General features: G+C 47.3%; 1 protein-coding gene across 1 annotated transcript in view; it reads left to right on the top strand.

The window, feature by feature from the left end:
- MTMR10 (myotubularin related protein 10) overlaps positions 1-23,570 on the top strand; it is a 36,199-nt gene that overhangs the window by 6,870 nt on the left and 5,759 nt on the right. The window contains exons 3-12 of the mRNA XM_037053791.1: positions 815-951; positions 1,077-1,149; positions 1,633-1,775; positions 8,489-8,579; positions 14,533-14,683; positions 16,716-16,803; positions 16,884-16,972; positions 19,521-19,651; positions 20,756-20,825; positions 21,434-21,504. Coding sequence (XP_036909686.1) covers positions 815-951; positions 1,077-1,149; positions 1,633-1,775; positions 8,489-8,579; positions 14,533-14,683; positions 16,716-16,803; positions 16,884-16,972; positions 19,521-19,651; positions 20,756-20,825; positions 21,434-21,504 — 1,044 coding nt within the window. The remainder of the gene's footprint in view (positions 1-814; positions 952-1,076; positions 1,150-1,632; positions 1,776-8,488; positions 8,580-14,532; positions 14,684-16,715; positions 16,804-16,883; positions 16,973-19,520; positions 19,652-20,755; positions 20,826-21,433; positions 21,505-23,570) is intronic.

Below are 23,570 nucleotides of genomic sequence, written 5' to 3'. Positions count from 1 at the left end.
AAGAGAAAGACAGCCACTAATGTATGTATTCATTGGCTGATTCTTGTATGTGCCCTGACTAGGATTGAACCCACAACCCTGGTTCATCAGGGTGACACTCCAACCAACTGAGCCCCCTTGCCAGGGCCAGCTTTGTTTTGAGGCTGTAATTGGAATCTTTGTGAAGTGGCAGGGGTTTGGGGGCTTGTCCACCAACAAGTTCTGTCTGTTTCTGTGAAAGGCTTTTAAACTGATAGGAACAGACGAAGTGGGTCAGTATCCTGACTTTTAACTTTTATATTCTTTCATCTTTTAACTCTTAAGTGTTATCACCAATTAAGTTATAATTTGAGTGCAGAGGGAAATTTCATCTGAATTTTTGGAATATATTAAAAATAAATAGATTGCATGCTTAACTTTGAGGTTAAAGCTGAACTCTTTGTTGTTCCTTACAAAATAAGTCAAAAACATTGGTTTGGGGGATCTAGCTGCATGTTCATAATGTACGAGCATTTCATCACATAAAGCCCTGAAGGAGAGGGCGTAGTTCACTTCTTCTCCAGAGTTCCTTCCAATGAGGAGAGGCCTCTCTGACTACGCTGGTGCAGGCGTTGAAGCCCAGAGTGCCTCAGTGTCTGTGTCTTATGCAGGGGTGGGCGGGAGGCCTGGCTGACGCTTGCTGTTGGGAGGATGAGGGTGCCCGTGGCTCTGGGGAGCCTTCGGCATTCCCTCTTACTGTTGTCATTATGAAATGCTCCCTCTGGGTCACACAGCGACTGCTGACATTTCAGAGTGCAGTTGCAGCTCACACAATGATATTTTTCTTTTTTTAAAGGAGAAATTGTTGTAAACGAAGTCAATTTTGTGAGAAAATGCATTGCAACAGACACCAGTCAGTACGATTTGTGGGGAAAGCTGATCTGCACCAACTTCAAAATCTCCTTCATCACGGACGACCCGATGCCACTGCAGGTGCGTTTGTCTGCATGCTGCTTCCTTGTGTCATGGCCCTTGACTTTGAAAGGAAGTCAGGGCTCATATTACCATTGTGGGATTATTGGGAAAAGAATTAATGTGAACATAACTTTGTATTTCAGAAATTCCATTTCAGAAACCTCCTTCTTGGTGAACATGATGTCCCATTAACGTGCATCGAGCAAATCGTCACAGGTATGTATTATGCTTTACTTTGTCCGTAAAGCTGATACTACTACCCTGGAAGAATTGTTTGAAGATAATCCAGATACTTGGGTTGGAATTTTATTTCTGTAGGTTTTTTTCCTTTTTTTCGAGTACTAAGAACATTATTAAAAGAGATCAAGAAATCGTTTTAAAATGGAGATGTAGAATGTGTAGCTTTTTATATTTTCTAGTACTTGTCCTCTTTTAGATGGAAATTTTAATCATAAAATGTATCTAGAGGGTAGTGGTTGGTGTGCAAAGAATCATTTGAAGTAACTGCAAAAGCAAAGTTGAAATCGGTCCCCCGGAGCTCTCGGAATCTCAGACAAGTGTGCGAGGCGGGCGAAGCAGCGCTCCTGTGGAGGGGCGGCCTCCCCAGTCATCACTCAGGCTTTGTCCGTGTTAGAGTGAGGCACAAGAACGACTTGTTTCACATTTTAATCTTTCCTTCATTGTTTTTTTTTCTTTTAGTAAATGACCATAAGAGGAAGCAGAAAGTCCTGGGCCCCAACCAGAAACTGAAGTTTAATCCAACTGAATTGATTATTTACTGTAAAGATTTCAGAATTGTCAGATTTCGCTTTGACGAATCAGGTCCTGAAAGTGCCAAAAAGGTAATACTTTTTTCTGGTTAAGCTTTGTCAGGTTCTAGATTGTGCGTTATGCGTACCGATTTCAGTTCTGTATGGTAGTTCTGACTTCTCAGTTGCTCAGGGTTTTTTTTGTTGTTTTTTTTTTTAGGGGAAATTGTCGGATATGTTACTAGAACTACTTCCTTGGACTAGTTTATGATTACTTTAAAATATTCTATATATTTTTTATCAGTTCCTAAAATAGTAAGAGGTATCATGTAGAGACTAGTATATCTTTTACATTAAGATTCGTTAAAAAGATTGAAAAGATGTAGATATATTATAAATGAGTTTTGGTAGGACTTTTAATTTAGTACCCCAGAACTTTGTCAGCAAACTTTATCAGCAAACTAAGAGGTAGATAGACTTACTCACATAAGGGTTAGGCAAATGAAGAGTAATGGGAGGGACCTAGTGAGTATTAGTGCTTCAAAGAAATCTTAGTGGATTAATCTGAGTGACATTCCACAGGGGCAGCCAAAAGCAAGGGACTTTTTTTTTTTAAAGGTCAACAAACTCGAATTTTAGTGCATAAAAGTTTCAAAATTTTAATACTTAAGAGTTGACATAATTTTATTAAAATAGTATTAACTGAATGTATTGAAATAATTTTAAATTATTACTTAACATTAAAGAGTGTTTCTTTTTATAGCCAGCTAATTACATTAACATACAAGGGACTTTTTAATTGATTTCTCCCCCGTAACCCCCTGCCTTCCAGGGGAACGTACGTTGTCTCTTCATGGAGTGAGAATCAAGGGCAGAAATCCCCACTTCAGAGCCACATTTTGACCTCTGCAGAGGAGGGAAGCTGGTGGACCCAGTGCCTCCCAGTCCGGTCTGTAGTGCAGCAAATGCAGAGAATAGTAACAGAGTTTCAGGAGAAGCCTGCTTCTGTCTGCAGAGAAGAGAGGGACAGTGTCTTACTTAGTGAAGCAGGAAGTCACTTTCTCAAAAGTGAGGCCGCTTTGGCCCCACCAGAAACTGGCTGCATTTGTCTTCCGTGAACAATAGACTCACTGCCGTAAATTTTCTGTTGCTATCAAAAGGAGTTGTCAGATTGGTCTTAAGGCAGCTTCCTGCGTATACTGCTTCAGTCAGGGGATGGTAGATTTATTTTTAGATCTAGAATCAACAGTTTCTTCACAGGAAGACAAAAAGCATGAGATGAATATCTGAAAACGTATGGTCACTTGGACAAGATTGTCCAACGCAAGGATGGTGGGGTCTGTGGCTAAAAGTTTTCACGTGGAGTCTGTGAAGCCACCCTTGTCTTGATACGCTACTGAAAATCCAACTAGGTAACTCTGAAAGCCCATTTTATCTGTTCAGGTCTGCAGTTTGGTTTTTTTGGCATTTTACTAATTTAAGATGCCTAGTCTCATGTAGAAAGTCTTTATATAGTTAGGTGGTAGACACTGTATAAAATGTTTTAGCCAATTACTTCTTTTTTAAAGATTGTATTTATTTTTAGAGAGAGAGGAAGAGAGGGAGAAAAACAGCACTGTGTGGTTGCCTCTCACACGCCCCCTACTGGGGACCTGGCCTGCAACCCAGGCATGTGCTCTGACTGGGACTCGAACCAGTGACCCTTTGGTTCGAAGGCTGGTGCTTAATCCACTGAGCGACACCCATCAGGGCCAAGTTACTTTCTTGACCTTAAATACATGTAGCAGTTTAATCGAGTAAAGCATCAAGAATCTCTGTGAAAACTCTTTCAGAATGTGTAGCATTTCAAGGATAGATATAGCACAGAACTTAGGAGACTGAGTTGGAACAGAGATTTTTTTTTAAATTTAATTTATTTATTTATCTTTAGAGGGGAAGGAGAGAGGGAGAGAATCAATGTATGGTTGCCTTTCGCGCGTCCCCTGCTGGGAGTTGGCCTGCAGGGAACTGGCCTGCAACCCAGGCATGTGCCCTGACTGGGAATCGAACCTCGATCCTCTGGTTCGAAGGCCTGTGCTCAATCCACTGACCTACGCCAGCCAGGGCTGGCACAGAGATTTTTTACATAAGAACTTGATGCAGTGGGTTCATATTCCCAGAAAGCTTACATCTGTCCCAATCTCTACTATATTTTTCAGATGACACTATTTCAGTAATTGGAAATAATCATAATTTGGCTTGGTTCTTGAACCATCTAGATGACTTGGTCACTCTTGATGTTTGAGACAGTGAGCTAAGTGCGTTGAGAAAATAAAGCATGAACAAATGAAAATTAAGGAACAGTACAAAGTGGCAACATAAAAGATGTTCCCACATGAATGGTCAGTTGCCAGATGAGTGACCCAGAGAGTAAATGCCCTGGAAACCCAGGCTGTCCCTTGTCTGCTGTGCTGCTTCTCAGTGGCGAGCGGCCCCGCTGAGCTGTGCACACAGACCAGCTGGGCTCCACTTGTTGTGCCCTCTCTTCCCAAGACCAAGTTCCTGGCAAGAATCCTGTCCCCACTGTCTGAAAATATAAAAGGCATGTTACCACAGACCCAAAAGAAATACCATTTTTGGTTTTTGTACAGTCATAGGTGGGGCACGCAGGAAAAATATATAGGCAATAAGAATATAAATAGAATGGTTTTCCCCTGGTTTACAAGTCTTCAAACACAGAGGGTCACATCACATGTGGCTGCCAAAGCTTAATCCTTTGTGAGTTAAAAGCAAAATTCTAGCATTCTTTTAGTTCAAGGGGAAGTTTTCACCTAAAATTAGGTACCAAGTTGGAAAGCTGCAGATTGACTTTATCTCCTTGAAACTTAGAATGCTAAATTCTCTCTGGAATGCTTTGACTTTAAAAGTTGTTTTAGAATGACCAGATGCATGTTCAGAGTTCTCTGGTGGGTGACCTGTTTGTTGATTAACTTTGAAAAACTGAAAGCGTTTATATTTCTGTTTGAAATATGAAATCTTAAAATGCTAAATTGATTCACGTTTTGTTAACTATTAAGGTAAAGCCTTCTGTAGTCTAGTTGGTGGTGCCTAAATTGTGTTAAGACAAAACGAGGTGTCCTCGTGCTCCCGCATCCCCAGCCTTCGCCCTCTGTGCCCCGGGCGGTGACAAGCACATGAGAAGGACGTTGGGAAAAGTCTGGGACGGGATTGGACAGGGCAGAGCTGGACAGCTAGCGCCAGAGCACCTGGGAGCCGCCATTTCATTTTGAAGAGCCTTTCACAGCAGGATAAAAAATTGTTTTTAATGATTTATCACTTGTAGTATGTATATCACTTCATGTATGTATAAAAATGGCCAGTGAGATACACACCCATCACGTCTCCATTTGATTCTCCCATTAGCTGGCTGTGAACCGCCTGCTTAGGCTTACTCGCTTCAAGTGAAAATTTGGCTGCTCTGCTCAGAGAACAGTTGGCCTTTCCTGGCCCGTCAGTTTTGCCCGAGTCTGAGACTGACTCCTCAGAGGCTCTCAGGCCGCAGACAGACAGGAAGGCGGTTTGTGTTCTGTGCCAGGACTTAGTGAGGGTCGACCTGCTCCCAGGCTGCCCTCCAGCTGGTCTGAGAGGGGAAGCCGCCACCTGTGGGTGCTCCGGCTTCCGCCCAGACAAGAATGTCCGCCTTGGTCCAAAAGTCACATTCCCATAATAAAATATCTGCCATCATTTAATGTCTTTGCTACCAAGGTTTTCTTCATTTTCTTTGATAGCCAGGGCAAACGAACTATTTCACAGGCAGTTTTTAAAGATGCGGAATTTTTCTAAAAATTTTGAAGCTTAGGAAGTATGTTACAAAATTAGAATAAATATGTGTGAAAGACACCTACTTTTTAAGGTGATGGGAGCTAGGAACGTGGATGGAGGCATGAGAAAGCTCAGGAAAGAGGACTCCTGGCCCACTGCCTGTCTCCCAAGTGCCCCAGACTGGCAACCCGAATGCAGCCCAGCATCCCCAGAGGTACCCCGTACCCCGGTCCCATGAGCAGTTACCCACACTCGGAATTCCACTGCCGGACAACCAGTTTAGCTTGTGTCCCCTCCCCCCAAAGCAGCCATGTGCACGTGATCAGCCTGAGTCCCAGCTCCGCACTGTTTTTACACCTTCTCTAAACTTGTGCGCTGGCAGGCGTGCCCTTTGTTCCCCAGGCGTCAGAAACGTGTGTTGTGCTGTGGTTGAGGGCTCTTAGAAATGGGCACCACCGGGTTGTGCCCAGCAGCTAGCTTTTATTTGTTTTTGCTTTAGGGCCACACAAAACATTCTGTAACCAATGATATGTGACTCAATTTTGTGAAAACAAGGCCTGTGACTGTTTTCTGAAAGTCTTAAAGGGGTGATACAGTATTACTGGCCTGGAGCGTTTCTCTTCTTACATTAGTAACTAGTCTGGGCAACGAGTGTTTTTAGTGCAGCCGCTGTTAGGCACACAGCACCTTTGGAAGGCTACTGAAAGGCCGCCGGGATAGAGGGGTCTCCAGGCCTTTCCTCGGCTCTGCCCAGAGAGTGCCCAGGTCTGTCTGCATTACTAACCTACTCCCTCCTTTCCTCTCTGTAGTGCTTCATTGCCCTTCCCTCTGGACTTCTGTTCTCTTGTAGCCCTTAGAATGACGTAACTTACTGTGGTTTTTCTTATTTCTCTTGTTATCATCTGTCTTCCCCACTAGAATGTGAGCTTCATGAGGTCAGGGATTTGTGTCTATTTGCTGCAGCAGAATGAATGAGAGGCTTGACATCTTCCGTGGAGCAATTGGACGTGATGGAAGAGAAACAACCCCAGTGCCTTACTTTTTATTGACACTCATAACTATTATGTGAATACCTTGACAGTACAGCCACCCGAGCGCAGTTTGCTGAAGAAACACTTTATATCCGGATGCTGTTGTGCAGGGAGAACAGGAGTTTCTGCAGTGGGAACAGTGAGATGGCTCAGTCTAGGAAAGCCTGTCGGGGATTAGAGTCGGACGGAGGTTACAGTTTCACAGAAAGCCTGCTGGGCTGAGCAGTGGGGAAGGATTTCCTGAGCAGAGTGTGGCAAAGACGACTGCGGGGGCAGGTCAGACAGAACATGTGCAGGGACACTGAGGGGCTAGTGGGAAGGGGAGGGGCATCCGGGGCGGGGGCCAGTGTCTGCAGAATCAAGAGGAAGATTGAATTTGGCATGGAGGCATCTGGGAGTCACGGCGAATTATCCAGAGAGACTTCTTGGTCAGAATCTCACCTTCGCAAGAGAGTTTGTGAATGTGGTGGATTTGTTTTAGAATGTAGGGAAGCCCACAGAGAGGCCATCAGGTGAGTGTGGCTTCAAGCTGTGGCTGTGGCAGTGCAGAGAAATGGCAGGAATGAGAAATAATCTTGAGGAAAGTACAACAGGGCTTATAAACCACACACGAGGCCCAGAGGACGAGGAGGCGGTGGGACCGTCTCTTGGTGCAGCTTTCGGCTGCTGCTGCAGAGGTGCTGGCAGGGAAGCTGCCAGGCAGGGCGGGGTGGGGGCCGCAGTTGGGGGCCCCCTGGCAGGCTCTCCAGCATTGAGGGAGAGACACGACACGAGTTTTAGGAAGTCTGTTGTTGTTTTTAGTCAAAACTAAAACTAATGAAAACTGATGTCTTCTTAGCTGTATATTTTAGAAAGGCAGGAAACATTATTCTTTAGAAGGCTTTTTAGTTATATTTTAAACAGGAAGCTAATATGTATCTACCAGTTGATAGAATTTGCATCAACCTGCCTCAAACTAACAATTAACTTCCCTTGTTTGCTTGCTGTCAAAAGTAGATCATACTGGCTTCATACTTTTCCTTCTAAATGATGCTTAATCTTTTTCAGTAAGATTTTCTGTATTCTCTTCTTGCATATGTCCCAAATTTCTTTCTTCTTCTTGCTCACTTAAGAATGCTTCCTGCCACCATCTAGTCCAGGGCTTTGTCAGCACAGGGCATTCTGTCCAACAGCAGTTAGGAGTAACAAGAACCAAACTCCACGTGTGGCGCTCCCCCAGGGGCCATTGGAGCATTAAGATTGTTAATTCCCATCAGGGCCATGGATACTGTCTTCACGGTACAGGTGCGGGACCCACCTGTATGGCTCAGAGAGAGGAGTTGGCCTCATACGGGTCTGTGGCAAGTGCTGGGCAGAGCGGGGCAGTGCCGTTGGGTTCAACACCACAGGCCTGTCTCAGCCCATTTTACTGAAACGCAGCTTTGTTTTTTATGTACCTCTTTGAGCCACCCATGCATTTTGGGGTTTCTCGCTAATTAAAATTTTTTTTTTGTGATTGTAGATTTTATATTAAGGCTGCATCATTTTTAATCCATGAGGTATGAACATTAAATTGTCATGCCTTCCATTGTGCCTTCCAGATTGCTGGTATTGGGTTACTATAGTTCATCAAAAATGAAAGCTTTTTTTTTTTTTTTAGGAGTAGATGTGTCACTGCCTTTAGGGAGAATGCCTCTTTAGTTTTCAAGTGTCATTTTTTTAATACAATTACTTGCCTGTTAAAATTCGACTCAGCAAACACTCACCGAATACTTTCCACTTGCTCACTGAGGATTGAACAATGTCTTAAGGGCACGACAGTGAGTGAGACACCTGGCCTTAAGGAGCTCTTCCACTTTCTAGGTCAGCAGGAAAATGTGTAAATGAGGGTCCGAAACCACTGCCCCAAGATGCTCCCAGTAACCAAGGCCTGATTGTGCATTTCATTTAACTGAGTGTGTTAACGTCAAATTCTAAATGTAGAATTTTTCCTAGGTATGCCTTGCAATAGCTCATTATTCCCAGCCAACAGACCTCCAGCTACTCTTTGCATTTGAATATGTTGGGAAAAAATACCACAATTCAGGTAAATATGAAAATATTCAATATTGTGACTAACTTTACATTGTGCGCATTTTATGATATGTTTCTCAGAAGCCCCTTACCATGTGGGCTCTAGCGATGGTGGAGTTGTTAGCTTCATGGCTGTGAGAGAGGCGGGTCCTGCACACTGAAAGAGACAGTACTTGTCTGGCTGTTTCCTCAAAAGGGGCCGGGGAGACTCTGTGAGCAGCTGTGAGCACAGGGGCTGTGCAGTGTCTTACTGCCGTTGTTGGCGTGTGTGTTCTGACAGAAGACTCATTCTCCCCCATTTGGTTGGTAGCTTGAGTTGATCTTACCTGTTAAGAAAAGTGGTAGAAAGTGAAAATATTTGAAACACATGATCCTTTCTGGCAAGGTGTAATTTCATGCAAAAGCGAAAGAGGTTAAACTTGGTAGGGGACCTCCTTACCACAGTCAAATAGTGACTTTACGTTTGGGATCAGACTGATGGAAGGAGGACGAACACTTGTCCAGAGGACAGGTGTATTCTAGGCAGAGTTTACAGACGTGAAAGGGTTCTGCAGCATATCTGTGTCAACAGTGGCGTAATCAAGGGAAATTCCAGGTGCTCGTGTAATTCCGTACATTTTTTTATATACTAATGTAATTTTAATCAGCCATTTTTAAAAGCCTCATAAAAGGAAGGAGGGTAACTGGAGAGGTCATGGCTTATATTAGCCCCTTGTGACTGCACGTCGGCTCACTCACCGAGTCACGTGGTCTTCCATTCTTCAAGGGAGAAAAATCAGTTACAGGTTTATAGTGAAAGATCCATTCATCCAGCATGGTCTGGAGGGGATCTTATACATTATTCATTGTGTGGGTCTTTCCATTCTACTCCCTCCAAACATATGGTGGTAATTTACATACTCTGTAGAATACAAGTATGTTGCAGGATCACTCCAGTGTGAGTGCATTAAAGTGTGGGAGCAGTGTACAGTGTCTGCAGATGCATGAGGCTCCCGTGCGGTTTCACCGCTTTGAAAGACACTTGTCAAGCATCTTGCATAGATGGTATGTAAAGGTCATAGCACTGTAAAGAAGTTGTACCACACGGTTTTGGTAACTCAATCTTTCTTACTGAAATACAACTAACTGCAACCTAGATTTGAGCACTACAGTTGAATTTTAAAGTTTACTTCTTAATGTAAAGAAAATGCAGTTCCTGTCCTGTCCTGCCCTGCCAGTTAGACGAGTGTTTCTTTGCGTCGCCATTGAGCTGTGGACCGGGATCATCAGGGTTGTTGTCAAGGACAGCAGCTAAAATGAGTTCCAAGTGGCATAAGAGTTGTAGGAGAGTCTCTCATTCCCACTTAAATTTCTTGATGATTCAGACTAGTTCTTGACGCCGCTTTTTATCAGATGGATGTGGTTGAGTCCAGGGTAATGCTCTGTGCTTCCCACAGTAACGCAGCGCCTGGAGCTCAGCACGCACAGCCAGCCTTACTGCGCACCGGGTGAGCTGACCCATGCTTCAGTTACTTTTCACAGGTTTCCTCCTCCGTCCTTGTGGGCATGTCTGTGTTGATAGTACCTTAGTTCATTTATTCAACTCATAGCCCTCCTGATGCATTTTTTCTCTCTCTTTTTTAAAGATTTATTTATTTTTAGAGAGAGGAGAAGGGAGGGAGAAAGAGAGGGAGAGAAACATCAGTGTCTGGTTCCCTCTCGAGCACCCCCTACTGGAGACTTGGCCCACAACCCAGGCATGTGCCCTGACTGGGAAGCGACCCTTTGGTTCACAGGCTGGTGCTCAGTCCACTGAGCCACACCAGCCAGGGCTGCATTTTCTTATGTGCGTCTATCAGTTCTGTATATCTCTTTATGTACAGCTTGTTGATGAAATTGATAAGTAATACTTAAAATATTCAGGAGCACTTTATATTACATCCTTTAGACTACCCCACCTTTGATAATACTTCATAAACATAACACTTGGCCAAGGTTTTGTTAAGATTCCTCATAGGGTAGCAGCCTTTAATATCCTTCCGTGCTGTTGCAGAAGTATACACTGCATCTTTAAGATGAAAAGAAGCCCGAGGTTTCCACACACTGCAGTCAGCATTCATTATTTGTGAGTGAAAGATGCCCAGTAATCCACTCTTGAACTTCTGGATGACATCTTGACTCATTGGCTGGATTAAAGAAGTCCTTTTTGCAGGCAGGTAGGTGACAAAGCTGTTTCCACACATGAGACCTGAACTTGGAGGATGTCCCCTGTAATTATGGAAGAAAGGAATCTTGTAGTTAGCCCTAGGCCTTCTGAGGTTTTCTTCTCAGAAACTCAACATCACTTGAGTAAAAAACCGTCTCTGAGAAGCTCTGCAGTCACTCAGGTGCTTCTGCGAGGTTGCTGAAGTTCAGGGCGAGGCACAGCCCCCACGGTCCTTCCCGTCCCATCACAGGGGGCCTGGCGTGGAGAACAGGGCTTCTTTTGTTCTCTTTGAGCTTGAAGGAAACCACAAGGACTCTGTTTTCATCAGTCAGGTTATTCTTGGGCAAACAATGTCCAGAAAGCACAGGCTCATCTTTGTTATAAAACTGATAAGATGTCAGATACGCTTCTGAAGAAAGCCTCGTGCAGCGGCCTGCAGCCTTAGTGCTGGCGGTTCCAGTCACGACAGACCTCGTGCTGGGAAGTGCTATGATGCACTCTGGTCAGCATGTCGGCTCACAGCAGAAAGTGCACGTTTTCAGCGACATTTATTTTGTTCTGTAAATTTGTATCCTTTTTATTAACACAGGTCTTGATACTAGATTTTTCCTCCCGATGCTCGTTTGGAAACCGCGTACAGCGCGCACGGTGCATTTGAAGCGGTGCTCGCCAGTTCTTTTCAGACTTGCAGTGGAGCTGTAAATGTTGTGACGGGTCCTCCCACCTCCTGCATGCTAGTAATTCCTTGCCGGCCAGATGCATCTCAGAACCCCTGGAGGGGCTCTGAGAAGCACAGCCGTGCTGGCTCTGCCCTGGCCCACAGGTCCCTGTCTCCCATTGGAGCCAGCAAACCGGCTCACCTCTGTCCAACTCCTTAGTGACTGCAGTCTGTTTTTTGCCTTCTTCACATCTGATTTCTGGAGTACCAAAGTGACAGGCTTTCTTTTCATATGTGCAATGCTTTTGTTGTCTGTACTGGGGCTTGTGGCCATTCTCATTAGGAAAGGGGCCTCTCTGGGATCATCTTTGCACAGTCTTGGAGTAGACTTCTGCACAGTACCACAGAAGAGAGCCAGCGTCAGGACTACCCAGACTCAGGGTTCACTTTCAGTTTGCTGAGGAGCTGTGCCCTAAAACCTGCCAGCTGACTGTCACGCGACTCAGATCTTCCTGAGATGAGCGGCTTTGCTGGACTGCTGCTGCGACTCCTATGAGTGATACGTGTCAGATCCATTTGTGGAGCAGGCCACAGGCGTTGTCAGGCCTTTGGGGGTTTCTGGAAAATATTCGAGTTACCAGACGCTGTAATGCCAGGCTGAGGATCAGCGACACATTTTATAAGCTCTCACTGAAGAAAGTGTGGAACATAAAGAAGATCTGGTCCTGGTTGTTGAGAGGTGGACAGGTTTTGAACCAGTGAAATCAATAAAATAGCAAAAACTGCAAGGTCCTGTAGGTCTTCCTCCTCCACAAACAGCAGTGTGTTCTCAGACTAGCTCACTGAAGTCCAGAACTTCAGAACACCGAAGAGTGTTCCGTTTTCGACTCCTGGCTAGGTGTATGCTACCAGGCTGGATATGGTGCCTGCAGAAGTCTTGAGCGCGTCCTTTCTGCGTTTGTGGTGGCAGTTGGTTGTGTGGTGAGGACGTCTGGTACAGCGTCGAGGGGTCACGGTGACAGCAGGCATCGTCTGTGCCTGGTTTTAAGGAGGATGATGTGTGCTCTGGGTTTCTAATAAATCCCCTGGTCAAGTTAAGGAAATTCCCTTTTATTCTAATTTCCTGGAGTTTTTGTTTTAAATCATGAGCAGGGTTAAACTCTGTCACTTGTTTTTCTGCACTTACAAGCTGATCATAGGGTTTCTTCCCCTTTAATTTGGTCATGTGATGAATAACTTAGGTTTCCTAACATTGACTGTTTTTCTGTGGGTGTGGTTGTCTGGACCATGTGTACAAAGTGGGCCTTGCCTGGGGTTCCATGAAGGGTCTGTGTCCTGGAGAGGTCACGACCCCTGAGGCTCCTGGTCTTGTTACCCTAGAGGGGGCTGTGGGGAGAGGGCAGGGGATACTCCAGGATCTGTGCTTAGAGTTAGTACTTTCATTTTTAACAAGTTCTGCCAAAATCAAAGTCATTGGGTAATTAGTTTTATTTTATTTTAATTTCAGTTTAGCCCATGGAGCTAGTGGTTACTGTTGGGAGCAGCGCAGATCAAGAGTCTAGGCCCAACTAATTTTCCAGCCCCTCACAATGCCATCCCTTACATCCCCAGCACCCCTGCTCGCTGACGCTGTGTGGCCACACGTGTCCATCGTGATCTGCCCGTCTAGCAAGCCTGCCACCTCCTTGCCACCCCCCGGCAGCGTTTGGCTCATTCCCCACGACTCTGTGAAGATGGGTCAAGTCGTGAGACCTTTCCTGCCCCTGCCTCGGTCTCCTAGGGGGGCTGGGGCTTCTGCTGCCGCCCTGTCGTGTCCCCTGTGCACCCAGCACCCTGCAACCAGTGCCGGTGCTTTGAAGCTAGACGTCAGGTCTGAACTGTGCTTTCCTGTTCAGGCCTTAGCACCGTAGGGTCACCTGTCCTGCACCAGGTGCTAAGGAACAGTGTTGGCATGGGTGTGGCCTGTTCATGGGGCAGAGGAGGGTGTTTCATGGCTGCAGGGGAGAGTGGGAGTCAGGGAATAACAGGAAATCAAGGTCGGATCAGTTCTGTGAGGGAAGCCATGTAAGTTTGCTTGATTTGGTTGGAGAAGGAGCACAATCAGAAGTTTGGGTCAACAGTGCAGCTTTGTGAAAGTGTGTTTTCTGGAAAGTGGTCACGTGGCAAGTTTAGGCAGTTTTGGGTGCAGTACAGAAGCATGACAGGGATGCAGCTGGAAGACCTGCCACAGTTGCAGCCCTCACAGTGAGACACTGGGCCAGGAGAGATGTACCATCTGTCACCCAGATAGGCAGGGTGGGTGAGGCTGAGTGTTGGGACACCTTCGTCATTGGGAGTCCCCCTGCAGGCCCTCCTGAGGCTGCGGGTGTGCTCCCCAGTGAGAGAAGGCTCCTTGCTATGGAACTTCAAGTCCCAAATGGACTGGCTTTCTGGTGGAATACAAGGAATCCCCGTGAACTTGTCAAAGGAAAACCGTGTATAGCTGGAAGACAAGCGCGTTATCATGAGCCATAGAAGAAGGTTGGGAAGTCACTCTTAGAATCGTGGTGGGCTTGATGGCTTAAGAACAGATGTCTGTTGGATGCATTTATTTTTCCAGGCGAAACATGGAGAAAATGAACAGCGACTTGGATTTCCCCACAATTTAGGGCGGGGGGATGAAGGAGGCCTGTGAGTGGCTTTCGTAGACTAGTAGGGATAAAAGACGGTTGAGGTTAAGGAGAAAAGACATGGCGAGGAAGTGTGGGCAGCAGGCTTCGTTCCTCACTGGGGAAGGGGGTCAGCAAAAGGGAGCAGGGAAAATGCTAGGGGATCCAGCGCAACCAGGGGTGGTCTTCTGAGCCCAGCAGTCCTGTGTGGGTTTGGAGGCATCAGAACAGAGCCAGGCGGGGGCAGACGGCTGGAGGGTGCCGCAGGAGTTGGGAACGGGGCAAGGACAAGAGGACCTGAGGTGTTCTGAGAAAGAAGGGCCACCTCTGGGGCAGGACAGCTAGGAAAAGGAAGACAGTCCAGGAGGGACTAAGGGACAAGCAGGGAGGAGGTGCCACCTCTGTGGGTGTTTGCAACGGGAGATGGGATGCTGTGTCAGTGTTAAACAACTGATAAGATCGCTCTTTCTTGTAGCCAACAAAATCAACGGGGTGCCCACAGGAGGCGGCAGCCAGAAAACCCCGCTCTTTGAGACGTACTCCGATTGGGACCGAGAGGTCAAGAGGACAGGTGCCGCCGGGTGGAGGGTCTGCTCCATCAATGAGGGCTACATGATATCCACGTGGTGAGTCCTGGGGGTGTGGCGCCGTCCTCAACCAGGAGTGACCCCCCACAGGAGTGACAGTCACACTGCTGTCCCTGATAACTTTCAGGCTGCAGTTGGTGGGACGTTTGTCTTTAGCAGTGCCTTCGCACATGGTTTATGTGGAAGGAAAGGGCTCTTTGAACATGACGACAGCGCCTGTGTCCACTGACAGAACTGGCAGTCCTCCCTCGCTGCCGGCGCTCATCCAGTCAGCGTCTGTGTGTGTCTGTGTCTCGTTAAAGGGCTTGTGTCCTCCGTGTGTTCAGGCCGGGAACACGGTGAACTTGTCTGGTGTGACTCTTGGGCCTTTTTATGGATGACAGTCTCCTCCCTCCCTTCTTTTTATTAGCCCTTTATTTGGCGACAGAGCCAGGCCATTTGTTCTGCGGAGTTTTCCACATTCAGGGTGTTGCTGTTTCCATGCCAGCACTGCCCGTCAGTGCGCTCCTCTGCGTCCTGTGCTTCCTGTGGGGTGTCGGCTGGCCCCAGGGGTTCACTTGGAGGTTCACTGGATGTGGCTCAGGGTTTTGGCAAGAATGCCTCAGTGGGTGGTGCTGTGCCCCTGCTGCCGCATCACTGGGTCCGGGCGTCCCTGGGATGCTGAGGGACAGGGCCCGGCGGCCTGATCCTGCGGTGCAGAGGTCCTTCCTGGGGCTGTTGCTGCCCCGGTTGTCATCAGCGGTGATGACCAGTGCTATCGGTCAGGCTCTCACTCTGTCGTCCCTCTGGCAGACCTCCCTCACATCAGCTTGTTAGGACCCGAAAGCCGAGCTGTGCTTGAACCACATGGGGGTTCGGGCACCAAAGCCCACACGGTCGGGAACCCACCTATACCTTTCAGCTCCCCTAGACTTAACCACTGATACTCTGCTTGACCAGAAGCCTTGCTGCTGACATACCCGGTCCGTTGAGGTGTATTTTATGTTATGTGTAGCATGAACTGCATTCTTAACGTAAGCTGGAGAAAAGAAAATGTTACGGAGAAAATCACGAGGAAGAGACTGTATTCTCTGCCGTAGTCACTGAGAAACTCCAAGTGTGCGTGGACCCCTGCGGGTCAGACTGTGTTGCTCACGGGTGTACAGTGTGTGTTCGCCCTTTTCCCTTTACCTACCCAGTTCCGAGATCAGTGGGCAGAGATTCCCGAGAGTCCTCCAAAAGTGACCTGGAAATTGTTTTTTAAACTCGTTTGTTTACATCATTTAGTAGTCCTGGGTGTGGGGCATGCTGTGTTTTAAGACCATTAGAGTCTTCAGTAGTTCGTGCAGAGAAGCCGTGTTTGAGAGCAAAACACTGCCCTGCTATGGCCGCTGACCAGCACCAGGAACTTCTAGGGGTGCAGTTCTGGGGAGGTGTTTGGAGCCTGCAGTTTGGGGCTCCTGCTGCCCCTTGACTTTAGACTGTATGGCCTGCACCCTCTGGTATATTACGTGTTGAGAAGCACCTGGCTGGGCCTGGCTGGGCCTGCCTGTCCACCTGCCCGGCCATGTCGGGGGAAGAGAGAGAGGAGGTAGGTGTCTTGAGGTGCATTGAGCAGCCCACTAGTAATTGCTGTCCAATCAGGGTCCTGGACCCTGCCATCCTTGGGCACAGTGAAGGATAGAGGAGGGAGAAAAGAAGGGAGGGAGCAGAAGCTTCTTGGTGGATTTCTGGGTTTTTGTTTTGTGTGCCTGGTATCTCCTTACCTGTCACCTGTTGGGAGAACAAGATGGATATGTTTTGCAGAAATTGCAATCATGTTTGATTGCTAGTTATCCTGGAAACATTTCAATGTCTCCCTTGGGTTTTCCCTGCTATAGATATAAATTTTGTGGTGGTTAGCCACGTCATCCTGTTTCAGACTGAGCCATGTGGGGTCATCAGTGCCTTCCACAGTGTGTGCTGAACAGCTGCTAAGTGGGGCACACAGTAAATGGGGATCAGTGTGTTTCGTTGTGTGGAGGGTCTGCAGGGCAGACTTACCCCGCCCGAAGCACGGGACCCTGACGCTGTGATTCGTTTTTCCCTCCAGCCTTCCCGAGTACTTTGTTGTGCCAAGTTCCTTAGCAGACCAAGACCTGAAGACCTTTTCCCACTCTTTTGTCGGGAGGAGGATGCCGGTAAGTAACCTCTGTTGGTTTCATGAACACTGGGGTCCATTTTCTGACCCAGTGACATAAAGGCTCTGCTTCCGTCCTAGCTCTGGTGCTGGAGCCACGCCAATGGCAGCGCACTTGTGCGAATGGCCCTCATAAAGGACGCGCTGCAGCAGAGGAAGGTGGACCAGAGGTGAGCAGGGCGCGGGCTTCCTCACTGGGACCTGTCAGTGGTCATCGATAAGTTCCGTGAACCCGAGTCTCTGACACTAGTGGGGAGATGGCACAGTCCTGACAGTTCGCACTGCACATTCCATGTAAGAATTACCGTTTTGAACAGAATGGGAACATGTTAAAATGAAGTAACGGGTAAGTGATACTAAATGTAATTTCATTCTGTGGCTTATGACACTGAGGCCCTTGTGTTGCTGACATCTTGTAACGTTGCCTTTAACATGCTTTCAGATTGTAGTGATTTCCAGTTGAGAAGCTTCAGGATCAATCAGACTTTTCAATAATTACCATATTTTGCCATGTATAATGTGCACTTTTTTCCCAAGTTTTTGAGGGAAAAAGTAAAGATGCACATTATACATGGTTATAATGATCACATGCATATCATTGGCATAAGAATCCCATGTGTAGCGTGGACAAAAACGTGGGTGTGCATTATACGTGGCAAAATACGGTATACTGCAGTAGGTCACTTGAGCAGGAGGCATTTCTTGGTCCTCCTCGAAGTGGTGGGCAGCCCCGTGGTCGCCTCTCCTCGAAGAGGCCCTGTTCCCAGGGCTCAGTGCCTGGGGCCGGCCCGCCTCCCCTCTGCAGATGGTGCTTGTGCAGTGTCAGAGGCCTCTTCCTCTTCCCTTTCTGTATTTCCTTCCTCAAGAAGCTCAAGCGGCTTTAGTGGCCATCGAATTAAATTTGTATCGGCGGTCTAAATTCATACCTTCCGTGTCAAGGTCTCAAAGGCCCTTTAAGCTCATTGTGTCCAGGACTTGGCCACCTGGCCCTCTCCCCGCCTGCTCTTCAGAAACCTGGGGGCCATTCTGGATGCCTTCCTCTTCCACGTGCTTCCCCATGTCCAGGCAGTCATCCAGTTCTGTCACTTCACTTTCTAGAATTTTTTTAATGTTATTTAAAAAAAATTTTAATAAGCAAATTTTTAATCTTTTTTTAAAGGTTTTATTTATTTATCTTTATAGAGGAAGGGAAGGAGAGAAATACCAATGTATGGTTGCCTCTCATGAGTCCCCTGCTGGGAACTGGCCTGCAACTCAGGCAAGTGCCCTGACTGGGAATTGAACAGCGATCCTCTGGGTCACAGGCCCACGCTCAATCCACTGAGCTACACCAGCCAGGGCTCTTTTTAGAAATTGTGAAAACACGAACGTGGCCACCCAGCTTCACCTGTACCAGTGTGTGGGAGGGCGTGCTCACTTCTGTCTCCTAAGGGCTGTGCCCTTTCCCTCCTGTGCTCCAGCTACCCTGACTTCTGGTCTCCGTCTTCTGACCATTGCCCGTGCTCTTCCCTCGCCGGGGCTGCCCCCTCCCTGCCCACCCTCTGGCACTCTCCCCACCCGCTCTGGACTCACTGAGTCTTTAGGTCCCCGTGCAGCTGTCACCTTCGTCACCTTCGTGGATGATAAGTCTTCCCTCTCTGCCCAAGTCAGGTCCGGCCTCAAGTCGCACACTATAGCTCTTTCCGTTTTTAATTGTGCATGTGACAGTTTGATTACCGCCCGTCTTTCTGATTAGACTGTAAGCTCCATTCAGTGAAGGGATTGTATCTGTTTTCACACCGTTGTCTGTTCAGCACCCAGGAAACACCTACGATATTATGTATTTGGTACTTGCTGAGTAAATGAAGAGCAAAGGAACAGATCTTTAGAAAAGAGGCTCAGAGAGCCTCAGAGATTGTACATCACAGTGTGTTCTTGGTATAGCCAGAGCTGAGGGTTTCCCACAGTGCTGTAGCCAAGAAAGGCACATTTGCTGAAGCAAGTGACTCTCAAGTGACCCATCAGCTTTCCAGAGAGGCCAGTGACTACAGTTTGCACAAGTCTGTATTGCCTGGTGGATTTTAATTTCACTTTACTCACATTAGAAATAAGTATGTCCACATACTCCAGGCCTTGTTTCTGCCAGCATGCCTGCTGATTAAGTAATTGCTCTTAAAGGGAAGACTTTAATTTATTAAGCCAACACTTATTTTAATTCCTTCTGGTTTTTCGGCTATCTTATTCTTCGTGATTAGGCCAGCTTCCTTTTGTTGTCCAACCTTATCTCCACCCTTTCACCCTCAGACCTGTCACATCAGCCCCTCTGGCCTTCTCCCTGATTCCCCACCAGCTAAGCTGTGTCCTACCACAGGCCCTTTGCCCCTGCTGTCCCTCTGCCTAGAACACTGTCCCCAGGTCCGTGCATGGCTCCTGGTCGTCTGGGGTTTGGCTTCTGTGCCAGCTACACAGGGGAGCCTCATCCGACATGGGGCCTGAACTAGCCTGTGCCCCCGGCCCCGCCCCGATGACAGCACCTGTGGTGTTCGCCACCGCCTGTTATTTTCTCCTTTCCCCTGACCCCCAGGCAGGAGGTGAGCCCCTGAGGGCAGAGGCCTGTCCTGTCTTGTTCAACTCTCTGTCCCCATATCTTGGAGCAGTATCTTGGCTCATAGTAGGTGTTCAAGAAAAGTATGTGGAGTAAGTGGTTGAATAGTGATGAAAGGATTTTATCTTCATTAGGGTTTGTAATGCAATAACGAAGAGTCATCCACAGAGGAGTGATGTTTACAAATCAGATTTGGACAAGACACTGCCCAATATCCAAGAAATACAAGCGGCTTTTGTAAAACTGAAACAACTGTGCGTTAATGGTAATTTCATTTTTATTTTATGTATCTGTATGTAGTGAACGGGAGTACAGCATTTTATGACGTATGTTAGGGAAAGTGGTATTTCTTAAAAACATAGCAACAGATATATTTAAATAGAGGCTCATTGAAATATTTGTACAGGTTATTACTGTATGAGGTCAGGAGCCCTTAGAAATTAGAGGTCAAACAAATGCTTTCTTTTTGGAGGGGAAAATGAACCAAAGAAACTGTGTTTGAGTCATAAAAGGGGTAGTGGGATGCTTTCAAATAGGAACAGCTCGCTGCCTTACAGACAAACTGAGACTTTAGCGCACAGTTGCCTTTGAGAACATGATCTGACAGAGGCACGTGCAGTCCGCGCAGGCCCAGACTACTGGTGGACCTGTCCGAGCAGTCGCTTGTCAGGCGCTTCCGCTGTGCCCCAGAGGGACGGCCCACGTAAGTGGCTTAGGGAAGGTGTGCACAGAGTGAGCTCCTGAGCCACCTGGGAGCCCAGAGTGGCGGCTGTCACCGGGAGCCTGGGTCAGAGTGGGCCCAACTGAGGGGTGGGAACATGGTGCCATGGATAGTTCTCGGCCCTTCAGTCAGATGTGATTGAAGCGTGGGGTTTGTGAGATGACAGTCACCTTGACGGGAGCCAAGGCGTGACTGGGCAGGGCAGCCCTGACAAGAGAGTGCCCTCGTTCCTGCCGTGGTCAGTGGCCAAGGTCACGTAAACCATGTGCGGGGAGGGCAAGGCCCGGTGAGGCAGCCAGGAGTAGGGGGCCAGCGTCAGGGCCTGGGCTGACCACAGGGCCAGGATCACGACTTCTTAGGAGGCGGAGGGGGCTGGACTCGCCCCGAGATTTCCCTGGAAGAGTCAGAGAGAAGGTGGAGCCCCAGGAAACACTTTTTTTCAAAAGAGGGTTGTAACCTGTCCTCTTAAAATATTCATAGAATTGAATGAAAGTGCCTGACACTTCCTTAAAGCCAGCTTTTAAATATTAAAAATCGATGTAGCACTTAACTCCGTTCCGATCATGTAAAATTAAGCTTAAAAAGCCTGAGAAGGTGCCGTACGTGTCTGCATAATTAAATATGTGTATGATTACACATTCACTACAGAGCCTTTTGAAGAAACGGAAGAGAAATGGTTGTCTTCACTGGAAAGTGCACGGTGGCTAGAATATGTAAGGTTTGTACCCGCATGTTCCCTTTTGTCTTAACTTCACACTTGAAGGAACTACAGACCCACACGGGTGCGGAAACCGCAGAGAGCCAGCGTTCTGCACCCAGCTTCCCCCGGGCGGCACCCCGTGTGACCAGCTGTGTGGGAAGTGATAGTGCTGCAGTCTGCAGGCCACGTTCACACTTTCCCAGGCCCACGTGCTCGTGTGTGTGTGGTCCTGTGCAGCTTTGTCACAGCAGGTTCCTGTGGCCACCACCACCATCAGCGTGCAGCTCCACCACCCCAAGGCCACCTCCTGCTGCTACTCAGAGTCACCTTGCCCCACTCCATCCCTGTCCCCTGGCACCCAGCTGGTCTCTTCTCTGTCTCTGCTGTTTGATCCTTCACGAGTGTTCTCTAAATCTCCTTCCTCTTCATCAAAGGTTGATGAATTTCCCTGGTATAAAAATCAGATGGTTCTCCATCGAGGAGTCTTGTAAATACTGGAGATACTCATAAACACTATTGAGAATACAAATGTGTACAGTGCAGGATTAGAGTTGCCCAATTTCAAGTACTTCAGAAAAATCTTTGTAGTGCAAATTTCATTTTTAACAGTACTTTTCTTTTCTCAGGACATTCCTGAAACATTCAGCAGAACTTGTGTACACGCTAGAAAGCAAGCGAGTCTCTGTGGTCCTCCAAGGTAATTCATTACTGAGAACACTGGTCACCAGCCAGCTGGGGCACTGTTGTCCACGTTCAAGTCAGTTTATTGACTCTCAGCCGTCTCTAGTGTGTGACACTACCCCCATTCACTCCCCAGATTTCTCACACTGTTCGAGTAAAACAGGGGCACAGGCTGCATGCAGGAGAGCAGAAAGGAGCCAGCTGATTGCCAACTATTTAATCTGCCTCCTTCCCTTGGGGGAAGGGAGCTCACGGTCCTTAGTGGGATCATACACAGTATTGCTCTTGGCCAAGCAGCCCTTCTCTCTAACCATGTTATCTTTTCTTTTTTTCTTTTCTGTTCTTTCTTTTTTTTTTAAGATCTTATTTATTTTTAGAGAGAGGAAGGGAGGGAGAGAGAGGGAGAGAAACATCAATGTGTGGTTGCCTCTCATGCGCCCCTGTACTGGGGACCTGGCCTGCAACCCAGGCATGTCCCCTGACTGGGAATCGAACCAGTGACCCTTTGGTTGGCAGGCCGGCACTGAATCCACTGAGCCACACTGGCCAGGGTGCCATCTTTCTAACTCGTGCAAATCTTAGTGTAGATGCCTCTGGCTCGTGCTGGAGTGTGCCTTAAAGAAACGGTTGGATATCAAGAAATTGACTAAATTGAACAGCCAGTAGTGTGAATTTTGTCTAATGTTTGGTAGAAAAAATTACAATATGAAATCTTCCAGTTAAGCAAAAGGTAATTATATATTAAATAACTTTATAGCTAATAGAATGTCTAAGCTTAGAGATAAGATTGAATAAACCATGAACTACCTGTTAATGTAATAAATTCATATTGCATAGTATATGAATATACCATGCTGTTGGAGCTTACAGAGGTATTTTTCCCAACTCTCAAATTTAAATGACTTTAATAAGGTAAAAATATTTAAAACCCTTGGGGGATGGGAAGAGTAGTGATGCAGTCTTTCACGTAATCGTTAGCGGATGCAGTCTGATTGTCTCTCACTCACAAGCGCACGTGGAGCCCAGCAGCGGAGTGACCTCTCCTGTCAGCCACTGGCTGCTCTCCCCCTGCCGCCTTCCTGGTGGTGGAAGCGGCCCGCGCCATTGTAACGCTGTCTTGCAGAAAGGTTTTCTAAAGTTCGCTGAGGTCCAATTTATATAGTATAAAGTGCACCCATTCTGAATGTAGAAAAGTCAGTGATTTTAAGTAAGTAGACAGTGCTAGAAATTTCCTGTTATCCCCCAAATTCTTCGTGTCTCTGCTCTGGGCAACCACTCCCCTCTGGATTCTAGGTTTGCTTTTTCTGGCCTCGCCTGTGAGTGGTCTTTTGCCTCTGGCTTCTTGCACTTAACATACTGTTTTTGAAGTTCATTCATGTAGCCTGTGCCAGCAGCTTGTTTTTTTGTTTCTGAACAGTGTTCCATTTGTAGATGCCATGTTTTCCTGGGACTTGGATGGGGTGTCCGAGTTTACCCATCGGTAGAGTTGGGGAGAATGCCACCTTCACAACATTGAGTCTGCCGGTCCGTGAAAGGACTGCCTCTCTGTTTGTTTGGGTTTTCTTTAATTTTGTGAGCAGAGTTTCACAGATTGTAGTGTACAGATCTTGTGCACGTTAAACCTGCGCACTCAGATCAGTGCTGTGGGTAGACTTCCCGTGGCCTTTACCGAGCTCGTGTGAGGTCAAGTGGCTATTTTGTTGGGTGTGTGGGGTTGTTACATACACGGTCACATCTGCAGATGTGGTTACTGCAGCTTCCATTTGGACCCAGGTGGCTTTGGTTTTCTTGCCTAATTCCCCAGCTAGAGTCTGCAGTGCAGGGTGGAATGGCATTGGTGAGAGCAGGCAGCCTGGTCTTGTTCCCGATCTTCCAAGGAAGGCACCCCGTCTCTCACTGATGAGGAGGATCTCGCTTGTAGGTTTTGTAGACTCCTGTTACAGCCTGAAGTTGCTTTCTATTCCTGGTCTGCTGAGAGCTGGCACCCAGCACGAACATCGGACTTGCATCATACAGGTGCTTTCTGTGCATGTAGGGAGATGATCATGTAGTTTTCGTCCTTTCTTACCAATATGGTGTGTC

Source organism: Sturnira hondurensis, unplaced genomic scaffold, assembly GCF_014824575.4.
Source record: "Sturnira hondurensis isolate 20B ecotype Veracruz unplaced genomic scaffold, ASM1482457v3 Scaffold0007865, whole genome shotgun sequence".
In the NCBI taxonomy this organism is placed as follows: Eukaryota; Metazoa; Chordata; class Mammalia; order Chiroptera; family Phyllostomidae; genus Sturnira; species Sturnira hondurensis.
The sequence above is the reverse complement of the archived record's forward strand: the minus strand, read 5'-3'. Positions and strand labels throughout refer to the sequence as shown.